The sequence below is a fragment of the Mesoplodon bidens genome (genome assembly GCF_964165515.1).
Source record: "Mesoplodon bidens genome assembly, chromosome: 1".
Classification (NCBI taxonomy): domain Eukaryota; kingdom Metazoa; phylum Chordata; class Mammalia; order Artiodactyla; family Ziphiidae; genus Mesoplodon; species Mesoplodon bidens.
This window is the reverse complement of record NC_138176.1, coordinates 120,589,816-120,602,593: the sequence shown is the minus strand read 5'-3', so window position 1 is coordinate 120,602,593 and position 12,778 is coordinate 120,589,816. Positions and strand designations below refer to the sequence as shown.

The window sequence follows — 12,778 nt, the reverse complement described above, 5'->3', positions numbered from 1 at the left end:
TCCTTTAGCTCAGCGGTCCCCAACCTTTTTGGCACCAGGTACCAGTTTCGTGGAAGACAGTTTTTCCACGGACAGGGGCGGGGGGGTGGTGCGGGGTGGGGGATGGCTGAGGCAGTAATGGAGTGATGGGGAGTGGCAGATGAAGCTTCGCTTGCTCACCTGCGGCTCACCTCCTGCTGTGCGGCCTGGTTCCTAAGGGGTCCCTGGGGGTTGGGGACCCCTGAGTTAGCTTACACAGAATTTGTATAAAGCACCTACCTCACCTTTGTCCCTCCAAAGGGCTGCAACTAACAAACCCAGGCTTATCTGATTGTAGTAAATGAAGGATCAAGACAGTAAATGCATACAGGCAGTTCCCCTGATTTCCCTGTGTTTTGAACATGAGCAAGGGAAGAATCATAGAAGAAGTTGAAAGGTTTATTCTGCCACATCATGATATTCTATTTTTCATTGCTTAACAAGAGGAATGTTCAGAAATAGAGCAGAAAGTAGGAACTGTGGGTAGGTAGCAGTTCCAAGTCAGCAGAAACAGGTTCGATCCCTGAGGCCATTCAGAATTCTGGCCACACCAGACTTACTGAGATGTAAGTAATTAAATAATGTGGAACCTCACAGTGGAAAAGTGGCTCAAGCAGCTAACCCACAGTTGGTAAAATCCATATCGCTCTGTGCAGGGTCATTCACATCCCTGTTCCCGGTGTGCTGGGACATGGGGACCCATCTTAAGCTTCCCTCATCCTCAGCTCTTTCTGGGGGACTGGTGGTTTGAGGTGTAAGGGATGGAATATTAATTGCATATAGACACAAACCCCTTTTGTATGATAGGTAAAGAATGGGGGATATTTTAGCATAAACATCTGTCCTTTTAGTTCAATATTTTAGCATCATTTCCTCAAACCAGAGCTAAATCCTCCCCCCCACACCACTGAAAATTAGCCTTTGGGACATATTTTTCCCTGTGCTTTATATTAATTTTAAGCTACTTACTCCCCAATACTAAAAATGTTATTATTAATTTGAATCCAATTTCGAGTGAGGAAGTAATATGATTTATTACTAACTTCTGGGCCCCTAAAGATGGGCTGGCCCTGCTTTCCATTTTCTTCTCCCCTATCTACTCGGCCCTGTCTTCCTGCCCTGCACCTGTGTCTGTTATATGCTCAACGAGGTCCATAGCAATCTTAGTAGCTGCCCACGGTAGCTGGTAGAACCTGGTTCTTTCCTGAGTCAGAATGTATCTGACACTCTCCAAGAGAACTTAAATGACACCTTCTGGTAGGAATTCAGCTATGTTTAAATGGATGGAAGGCCTGCAGAGGGAGTTTCCACCTAGGTGTGAAGCCCCCCAGATACTGAGAAAACATCCTGAAGCCTCGGGCTTGGGATGGCGTGCAGCATGGCATGTGTAATGTGTTACCACGGTCAAGAAGCACAGAACGTTTCTGCAGCATAGACAGAGGCTTTGCTCTTAGTATTTCCTGAATATTCTGGAAGACTTCTAGTTGGTTGGTTGATACATTCATGGGAGGAGACCAATGATTAGATATGAACAGTTGCCCATTGGGGATGGGGCTTTCTGTAATTAGCCCTTCATTAGGAATCTTCAGTTGAAGATTGGCAATTTGCCCATCTTTAGGCTTATCGCATAAAACAAGTAATCATGGAGAAGTGTAACCTGTGGTTTTTCTAGTAGTGGTAGGTCTCTTTTATTGTCTGAATCACTGAGTGTTTTTTAAGAACCAGTAACCCGATCTTTTATCACTCCGGGGACCCGCCTTCTCTGCTCTGCCCGATGCATTCAACACATGTGTTCTCCTGGGAGGCCCGGCAGCACCAGAGCAATTTACATTCGGCTTCCCAGCCTGCGAGGGGCAGCAAATCAGCCTCTGGGAAGGCTTCGGAGACTTGTCAGCAGTCTGTAGCTTATTTCTGTGTGTGTGAGGGTGTGTGTGTGTGTGTGTCTCTCTCTCTGTTTCTCTCTCTCAACATTTACAGGCTGGAATCACTGTGGAGGAAGAAGCAACAGAGTCTTGTCAGGATTTTATCTCAGGGTAATGATTAGTTAAAAAATGAAAGGCAGGGATACTGATTTTCGTTAGAGGAAGAATTGACTGTTTGATGTAGAGAACCCCCAGTTTCTTCCTGAGGAAAGCTGAACAGGGCGACTGCAGCCCGTGGCTGTCTGACAGCAGCAGGGGCTGGGTTTCAGCAGCGGCTGCTGGCCTGGGGAGCACCCGTAAATGGACTTGGGGCTCAATGCTCTGACTCTTTGTCGTGGCTTTGGATGTGGGAATACCGGCGGTGATCTCCTGTCTTTTATAAACTCACCTGATTTAAAGGAAAGATGAGTGAAGAACCAAAGGAGAAAAATGCAAAACCTGCTCACAGGAAAAGGAAAGGGAAAAAGGTAAGAAATGAATAAGCAACATGTTCTCTTGTATTGTTCTCTGGCTCTGGGGAAGGGAATGATCTTTAGGCTGGATTTTAAGAGATGGGATTTTAAGAAGCTGCTAGAATCAGAATGCTTTTGTTTTCCTGGTCTATTAATGGGTGTGTTCTGTGTTGGGGAAAAGCATCACAACTCGGATACATTGCTAAAATATTTCAACAGTTAAATACAGTCATCTAGATTTCACTGAAGTGGTGTGTTTTTCATAGTGATATTCAGGATTATTAAGTAAACACATGTCCTAATTATGTGGGTGGGTGGGTTTTTTTTCCCTTTAAATTTTCCAGAATGCTTGTTAATCAACAGGGTACAATTACTAATGAATATTACTATGGTATAGATGTTTAGCTTTAACACATATTTTAAGTAAACTGAGGGAAACCTGTAGTTATACTTTAAAATTGCAGCAGGGAGGTGAACTCCATTTTAATTATTTATCAGCTTATGGCTGACAAATCTCAGATTTGTAGTCGACTCTGCAGTGGTACAGCCGCGTGCCTAATTTGTCCATTATAATTTATAAAATCAGTTTTGTTTGACACATAAATTGAAGAATCTTCGAAATAGCAATAGGTGATTATTGTAAACCTGTAGATTCATTTTGGTTTTCTTGCATGTGTATATCTTGAAATGTTCTCCTAACTTTTTCATACATTTTGAAATGGGTGAAAGAGGTAATTCCCTAGGTCTGACATTTGCTTTTCATCCATTGTGGTTTATAAACTGGCTTCCATAGGGCGTGCCACCAACGGAAAAGACAGTTGTATATCTGTAACAAAGAAAAACAAATCCTTAAAATAGGATTCTAGTTCATAGCTGTTTAAGGAAAATTTGGATGATATTTTTTTAATCCATACTCAAAATCTTCAGATGTTATATTTTAATTATTAGGACCGTTATATATAATTGTGATTCTTTAAATGCTTCCTTGACCCAGTGTAATGTATGCTCAGCCAGTGGACACATAGAGCATGGTTGGTTAGAGTAGAGAAGATAAAGATTTCAACTACTCATTGAATTGTCAGGCATTAAAATTTTTTTATAATCTCTTTATTATTTATGAAAAGGTTCATTTGAATACAGTGTTCTTAAAAGAGCTACTCTGTCAGCAGACTACTCTGCGGACATGTTCATGAACATGCCAACATTCTAGGGCAGTGGTTCGACATCCTGCAGATGGTGAAGCTGTTCAGGCTGACTTGAAGTCAGCCCTGACTCCTTGTGCATTGTCTCTGCGGGGACTGATGATGTTGCAAAGGTGCTGTTCTGATTTCCCAAGGGAGCAGGTCACAGCTGCCCAGCACATACAATTTGTTTAACGCGTGGCAGAGTGGTGCTGGTCTCCAGGAAAGGTGTCAGCTCTGCTCATGTTTATGAGATACGGCCTTAAGTGTCTGACAGGCCCCACCATGACTCTGAACACAGCGTGTCAAGGGAAGCCAGACAGACATCATGAGGCCTGACAGTGCAGCCCGGGTTAAAGTGAGCAGTGGCTGGGTCAGTTGTAAATCATTGAGCTTTTATGTGGAATCCTTTAACATGGGCATTTTTTTTTTCTCTCTTCCTTGAAATTTTTCCAGTCATGTTCCATTTCTCTTCCTATCAGTTTATCCTACTCAGAGCACAATATCAAGTCAGTTACTTTGAGCCCTTCCACACTCTGCCAGCTGCTGCCAGCTGCTGCCAGGGTCCTCTTTACAAAAACCTTCAACCTCACACTCTGCCCCACGACCTTCCAGTCCCCCTCCCACCTGCTCAGTGAAGTCCAAATTCCTTGACTGTGGAGCGTGAGGCCCTTCACAATCTAACCTGCACCCACATCCTGGGCTTTTTTCCCCTTCACCGTTGACTTCATTCATATCTGATTCCATCCAAACTGGAGTTCCTACTGGTCCTTGAATGAATCCATTTGTCTGATGCTCGTCAGAAGCATCAGAAGAAGTGCATGGAGAAAACCTTTCTATGCTGTGGCCCTTTGATGAAATCCTACCCATCCTGGCAGGTCCAACCCAGGTCTCACCCTCTTCTTGAAATCTGTCAATTCACCCTAGTTAGAAGTCAGTCAGGCTTCTGGACTGACACAGCACCGGGTCCTTTCAGGACAGCTGACACATTCTACTTCTTTTTCAAGTTATCACGTACCTGCTCTGTTCCCTTCATCACATTGAACCCACTGATATTTGCCTCACAGGGCACTTAGCATGCTCCTTGTATGCAGTGGACACTTAATAAATGTCTTATTGAGCTGTCTCTACCATTTGCTGACCAGAGTTCACCAAGAATTTTCAGTGTGAGAGCAGATGCATATCAGATAGGAGATATCTTTTAAATGAATAGGCCTTTTCTTCTTATATTTTCTGGATAAAGAATGCAGCATTCTTTGTCCTTAAATAAAGACACACGTGTGTGTGTGTGTGTGTGTGTGTGTGTGTGTGTGTGTGTGTGTGTGAATTCCATTTCCTCCTAAACCAAATATTTCTCAAGGTCTCTGGGTGTTTCAGATGACCTACACTGTAGCATTGGTGGGTGTGGTCAAATGAAAGCCTTTCAGGTGGGAAATATATGGAACCTGCCAAATTTTTTGGCAGTGAGCTCCCCAAGTATTTAAAATTTTTCCCAGTTATTTATGGAGTTATTTTCATATAAAGTTTAGTGTGGAATCCTTTTTGTATAGGAATATATCTCAAAATGACCTTAAAAATTATGTGTTTGTGTTGAGTGTTTTCAAAGTAGATTACATGCTTAAGGGCATTTGGGTATAACGTCTCTCATGAGACATGTTTAATATTGGAGTCAGCAAGAAAAATGTGAGGGAATCATTGTATTATTCTTTTGTTAGCACATAGTGAGTATTTTGGATTTTGCTCAGAGATATAAGGATTGAAATTGATGTTAGGAAATGTTTTTTCTAGTAATTTCTGTATTTAGTTCTGGAATGTGAAGAGGATGTGTGTGTGTGTGTGTGTGTGTGTGTGTGTGTGTGTCTGTATGTTTCCCCATCCCATAGCTGTTTCTCTCTCTTTATGCTGGTTACAGGAGAAGCATTTACTGCAAGTCACGGGACCTGAGTTCTAATCTAGTCCTGCTTCTAACTTAGTATCTTGTCTGGATAAAATAATCAAACTCTTTATTTATAAAATAAGATTCATATACCTGGCATAGCTGTCAGGGATATTATGAAAGTAAAATAAAAATAGTAAGACTGTATTTTCCAAAGAGGTTTTAAAATGATAACATCTAAATTCAAAGCGGTTATCATTGTGGAATTTCAAACTTGCTGTAGAGTGGCTGATTCTATAGTAGAAATGACAAATGAGGACATATTGTCCCATCTGATATTATACTGCCAGAGGTGCTTAGTTTAACTAGCCACCAAAGAGTAAGTGTAAAAGTGGCATGTAATGATTTTATTTATTTACCATCTGCATTAGCCAGCTCAGGCTGCCATAATAAAATGCCATAGACTGGGTGGCTTAATAAGCAACAGAAATTTATTCTCTAACAGTTCTGGAGAGTGGAAGTCTGAGATCCAATGCCAACATGATTGGGTTCTGGTGAGGGCTCTTCCTGTCTGGTAGATGGCTGCCTTCTTGCTCACATAGCCTTTCCTTGGTGTGTGCAAGTGAAGGTCTCTCCCTGCTTCTTCTTATAAGGCCACCACTCCTGTTGGATTAGGCCTTACCCTTATGACCTCATTTAAACTTAATTACCCCCTAAAAGCCCTGTCTCCAAATATAGACACATTGGAGATTAGGGCTTCAGCATGTGAATTAGGGGCATGGGGGAGATGCAATTCCAATCCATAGGAGCATCCAAAGAAGGTTCCAAAGAAGTCTAGGTTCCCAACTTAAATATGCTTAATAAAAAATGTGACAGTGATTGAAACTCTTTCAAATAATTTAGTTATTCAGCAGATGCTATATGGTAGAAAGCCTGAGACTCATTACTGGACTGGAGCCAACTATAGTATACCAATCCCTGCAGAAAGTATAGGGTACCAAATAAAGGTGAGTTCAGGTTCCACTGGTGGCAGAAAGGAGGGAGTGGTGAATCCATTTGAGGATGAAATCAGGAAAAGATAGATAAAAGAAGGCATGCTTGAATTGATGTTTAAAAGATATCTGTTTTTCCAGTGTTCCCCACAGGGTCAGAGGCTTCCAGATAGAGAGTGTGGGATAAAAGAGAAAGATTTGAAGTAGCCGGGTATACTTAGGGATGTAAACATTAGTACAGTGATGTGTTTTAGCAAGATATGAGAATGGAGAAAAAGGCAAGGACCATCGCAAGGAATTTAAGCTAAAGACCTCTTTTTTTTTTTTTTTTTTTGTCCTGGTATTTAACAAAAGACTTTAAGCAGATGAATTATCAACGTAAGGTTTGCTTCTTAGAAAAGAATCCCTAGTATTTGGTAGAAATGCTAGGCCTGTATTTTACACCGTCATTCCATCTAGTAGGAATATATGTCATTATGTCATATTGTTTCATTGCCAATGATTACTGTGGAATTGGTCCTTTGAGTGTTACATTCAGTGATTTTTTTTCAGTGTTAGATTGAAGAAAAATACTTATTTAGACCCTACTAGGTAATGAGTGCAATGAGTTTGCTTGTATTCTAGGGTACTTCAGTAAAGAGATTTTCATCATTTTAGTTCAGTTGCCTTTTTCATCTTCAGAATCCACAATTACTCGCTCTATGTAAATTTGTTTTTATCGTTTTTTTTTTCTTCTGAGGGTGGACATCACAATGTTCTCTCTTTCTCTTTTCAGTCGCATCCTTGCCTTATGTGTGAGAGCTGTACTTGTTTCTTCTGTGATGTAGCTTAAATTATGTAAATGTGTACTCATTTTTTGAGGGACAGTCAAGGGAATGTTCATTTCTGATTTTCATTCAGTATTCCTACTGTTTCTGGATTTTCACTGTTAATTTTTTCTTTGATTCCACGGTCTCTCACGAGGGTGCCTTCAATACCTGGTTCCCTCTTTAGAGTGATGACGTGCTGTCATACCAAGAGCAAACGGCAGTTGTGTTGACCTGTCATTTTTATTTGTGTATTTGGACATTGTTCAATTGCTCACAGCTGCTCTACAAGTAGATGTCCCCTCGAAGTCTTTTATTGATGATTGGGATGAATTATTTAAGTTATGGTTCACTGAGCGTGATCAGGTGTCAAATGCCGTGTAACTTCTGAGGGGCTAATGACATGCTCCCCCCCAAGTGGCATCTTACATCTTTTACCATTTCACTATATGCATCCATGTCAAATGTGTTTTTCTCTCAATCTTTTATAGTTAGAAATTTAAAAAAATTTTTTTAAGTTTTTATTTAATGTGGACCATTTTTTTTGAAGTCTTTATTGAATTTCTTACAATATTGCTTCTGCCTTATGTTTTGGTGTTTTGGCCCTGAGGCATGTGGGATCTTAGCTCCCTGACTAGAGATTGAACCTGTGCAGCCCCTGCATTGGAAGGCAAAGTCTTAACCACTGGACTGCCAGGGAAATCCCAGAAAATTTTAAATGTTTTTTATTCTCTTAATAGTCTTCCTCTCAGTTGTTAATCCTTCTATCACAAATGCTATCAACTTTATAGTTCATAGGCACTTCCAATGTTTAAATGTCTGTGAAGCAGAAATTGTGACTCTTCCGATAATTCATTTGTAATGGTATTTTCTTGAACTTAGCATTGGAGTTTTCTCCTCTTAGTGCACAGATTTCCATGTTGTCTTTGTCCAAGGTTTTTGTGCATTTGGAACTTTCTTTTTGTAGGGAGAGATTGAATAGATTCAGAGAACCTGGGAAATAGCTTCTTGATTTCAGAATTTCATGAAATAATAGACTTTCTTTATAATACCACCTTTAAAAAACCAACTATAGTGAGGTAGGTTTACCTGGAGATTTTTTTTCAAATTTTTTGTTAAAGCTTGGTATAAATTTCTTTTATGTATAGCAGCAGCCTTGGGGCCTGGGCTTGGAGCATGGCTTTTAAAACAAGAGACTGATATTCCACAGGTTTATAATCTCTTCCCCATAATTTCAAAATCCAAACCAAAAACCTAGAAATTTCTTCCTAACTTCTTTGGCGGCAAAATCTGACCTAACCTGAACTCATTTGGCAACAAAACCTGTACTGACCTTATGTGAAGCTATTTATAGTCTTTATTTATCCTCCTTAGCGTGAATATTCATATGTTTTGCTGCAGAAGTAGAATTCTGTGTTTATGGGGTGCTGTCCCAAGATGCTGCTGGGGGTGTCCATAGTATTGATATATACCTTTCTGAAATCTGAAAAGTTCTGAATTCCAAAGTGTTTCTGGCTGCAAGGAGTCCAGATATGTAAATCTGTATAGACTTCTGAGCTGGGACTACGGGTGAGCCAGTAGGACTAAAGGTTAGTTTGGAGTGAAGGAGAGGGGGCTTTTTTGTCCTTAATAAATTCCAGATAGAATGGAGCTCTGTAATGCGGGGCATTGTATGTATCAAAGGTCCCTAATGCAGTTTTCAGTCTTGTAGGAAAAATTATTTCCAGGAGCATTGTAACAGATACTGGCTTGCTTGGTAATAAATCTGAACATTTGGACAGGGGGGTTTGAAGATGTTTATAAAGCCTGGTTTTCTTTTTCTTTCTTTCTTGCTTGCTTGCTTGTAGTGAATTGTGGCTTGTCAATTAGAAGGAAAAAGAAAAGGTCCTAATGTATTGTTTATATTGTTTAGGAAATTCTTAATTTTTTGTTGTTCATGACCATTTGATGAGGTCATAAAGAATAACTCCAGTATATATTTTCTGAAAGAAAAGAATCTAGACTTTGGGGAAAATATTGTTCGAATTGTTGTGCCTGCTCGCCAAGAAAATACTGTTAATCATATGAAGGATAATTAATTTCCCACAATGAGCACATAAAATGACTTTCTCTGGCATCCATCTTAAATAAAAATTCCCATTTATGGGCATATTTTTTATACAACTTAATTTCTTAAGTTTTCATTCTATTTTTCCTCTCTGTCTCACATAATTGTAAATATAAAGCAACTTATTACGTGGCTATGTTAATAGCTTAAAAGCTAGAAGTTTCTCTCAACTCCCTATTCCTCTATTAATTTTGTAACTCTCGTCTTTGGATTCCGTTGGTCCTTCCACCATCTGGGAAGTAGTAGGAAAAAAGCAGATTTAAAACATACTGTCATAAGATATCTCTTCAGTATTTTAGAGATACCAGTGGGTATACTGGCTTTCACAGTATCGTTAAGAAAAATAAATCTTTAACTCATTTATGTAGTTTTAATCCTTGAGTAGAGTTTAGATTGGGAAACTCAGTTTGTCTACAGAGACAGAACTTTCATCCTTGACGCCCAACTCACTCATCTTTTAATTACATGTTCCACAGCACATGAGAGATGTTGGTCTGGCATTTCTGCCGTGTGTGTGTGTGTGTGTTTTTTTTTTTGCAGTACGCGGGCCTCTCACTGTTGTGGCCTCTCCCGTTGCGGAGCGCAGGCTCCAGACGCACAAGCTCCGCGGCCATGGCTCACGGGCCCAGCCGCTCCGCGGCATGTGGGATCTTCCCGGACCAGGGTACGAACACGTGTCCCCTGCATTGGCAGGCAGACTCTCAACCACTGCGCCACCAGGGAAGCCCCGTGTGTGTGTTTTAAAATACAGTATAATCATGCAAAGCTATTGAATAGATCTAGTTCTTCATTTTGGTTCTGTCTCAATATCATACCATTTATTCTTTCAACAAGTATTTTTTGAGCACTTACTATTCTAGTGCAAGGGATTCATCAGGGAACAAGTCCGACAATAAACAGACAAAATGGATAACTAGCAATAAGTCAATAGAAAAATTCCACCTGAGGCTGCTGTGCTGGAGGAAGATTCAGAGAAGGGACAACTCTTATAGCCAGGGTGGCAGAGAAGGTGACCCTGAGCCGTGAGCTCACTCACCACAGGGATTTGGTCAGCTGTGCAAAGATGACATTTTAGGCAGAAGGAACTGTTTGGGAAAAGGGCCCCTGTGGTGTTTGGGTTCCGAGGAAAGAACATCACTTTAATGGACTTTCCCGGTGGCCCTGAACTTTAAAGATCTCTACACACAGCTCTCAAATGTTTATTTTTGTTTGTTTGTTTTCCCTCCTGGAATTCAGTTAATGTTTTATGAGTTTTAAGGCTAAGGGATAATATTTTAGGGAGTCAGCTGGGGATTTCTGGTATCTGAGCAGTGTAGCACCCGGTGAATTCGTGAAAAGGATGAACTTTTATTCCGCTTTTCACTTTCCCTTCAGTGCTACCCATTGTTAACGGTTGTGACGTAACTACAGTGAGGAACTTAAAAACTTCTTGCAGAAACCCACATCTCTTAAGCCTCCAATTAACAGTTACTTTCCCCCTTGGTACACAGTCGACTTGATAAATTAGAAATACAAATACAGGCACACATCAGAAACTGAATTTAGTAACCCTTGATATGATGTGTGTGTACAATAATTTTGCAAGTTGCATGTATGTAGCCTATGAAATATACATTGCCTTAGAATATAGGCTCTATGATATTATGTCATATTTACTGTCAGCATTTTGTGGGTACTTAGTGAAAAATTAAGCAATAATTGTAGCAAACCAAGCAAATTCCTGATAATTTATCCAGATACATTGTATAATTTCTCTTTGTTATTTTCATGATACTGGCTTATTTAGTCTTTACATGCAGTGATTTCATCACTAAGTAATTTACCTTGGCATTTTACAGAAATGAGAAGTCTCTCTGGAGCATTATCATGTTATCTTCAATGATGGTTTCACTGTTTTTCAATCTAGTTCACTTTAACATAGAAGGAACATTAAAGATACATACAGAATTTGAACCATTATGGTCTGATTATTAATGAAAAAGATCTTGTGTATAATTATAGGTAATTAAGTGAATCATGTATTCAAGTAAATATTTATGAATAACTTCAAAGTTTCTTTTTAAAAGCAAAAGCAACTGCAGTTATGATTTTATGGATTCCCACCCCACTGCCGCTGCAGAGGTGTTTATCAGAAATTTAATGGATTGCCTCCTACTATACATGTGGGGTTATTTCACTCAATCTGTTGTTTTGGACAAATAGAGAAGCACAGGAAACAGCTTGGTTTCAGATATTCGAAGTTCCCTGTTCTCACCCATTAAGCAGGGCTCATCCTCCTCGTCGGTTCTTTATGTCTTAAAATTAGAAAAAAATGTAGAGGGCATTTATGAAATTAGAATAGTAATGATAGGTTCCAGGATTCCTGCCTTTTTAAAAAAATTTGCTAATAAGTCTTTTGATAAATTCAGTTATGTGAGTGTGCTTGAAATAGGTGCTAGCAGCTTGCTTCAGCACATTCGTGCTTGAGAAGTTTTCACAGAATTTTGTTATTTTAGGGGATCTCTAGAACAAAGCTCTAAAAATGAAGGTCCTCCATACTACTGAAGTATAAAAATTACAAAATATTTTAATTGCTTAAATTAGTAAGTTTTCTCTCAGTAGTTTACCTGATGAAAATGCTTTTAGCACTAATCCCTTATCTCTATAAAAGGTCTTTTGGGATAAACTTTAGGCATTGTGTTACAATACTTAATGTAATTTATAAACATGCCAATTGTAGTTTTCTCTTTAGAAAGTAGATACACTAATGTAGATGAATTAAACTAATGTGTCAACATGTGCCTTTTGTCTTCTACCCTTAAAGCTTTTCTGTAATCTTTAAAGTGGAGGTTCTCCTAAAAATATTATGATCATGGGCTTATTATGGTCCTAGTAAGATACTCTTCATGGTGAACTGGTGAGAGCAGAGAACAGAATCACATACACTTGAGTGTGAATCTGTGTCCCACCATTTAATAGCTATATAAAGTTAGTCAAATTACTTAAATTTTCCTTGTTTCCTAGTGTATAAAATGGGGATACTTCGCTTACCTAGAGGTTTAATGTGAGGATAGAAATAGTATATGTCAAGTGTTTGGTACAGCTCTTGGCCGAAAGTAGGCATACAGCATGGAGTAGCTGTTGTAGTCGTTAGTGTTAAAAGCATTGCTAGGGCTTCCCTGGTGGCGCAGTGGTTGAGAGTCCGCCTGCCGATGCAGGGGACACAGGTTCGTGCCCCAGTCCGGGAAGATCCCACATGCTGTGGAGCAGCTGGGCCCGTGAGCCGTGGCCGCTGAGCCTGCGCGTCCAGAGCCTGTGCTCCGCAATGGGAGAGGCCGCAACAGTGAGAGGCCCGCGTACTGCAAAAAAAAAAAAAAACATTGCTAGTATGAGATTAGTTTTGGTACTGCTTATTACCTATGAAGAAAATCAAAATTTGAGGGAT

General features: G+C 39.9%; 1 protein-coding gene across 2 annotated transcripts in view; it reads left to right on the top strand.

Annotated features, from left to right (window-relative positions):
- Positions 1-1,873: 1,873 nt before the first annotated feature.
- ANK3 (ankyrin 3) overlaps positions 1,874-12,778 on the top strand; it is a 514,823-nt gene continuing 503,918 nt past the window's right edge. For both annotated transcript variants that reach the window (XM_081254083.1, XM_081254082.1), the window contains exon 1: positions 1,874-2,407. In XM_081254083.1, coding sequence (XP_081110209.1) covers positions 2,345-2,407 — 63 coding nt within the window. In that variant the 5' untranslated portion in view covers positions 1,874-2,344. The remainder of the gene's footprint in view (positions 2,408-12,778) is intronic.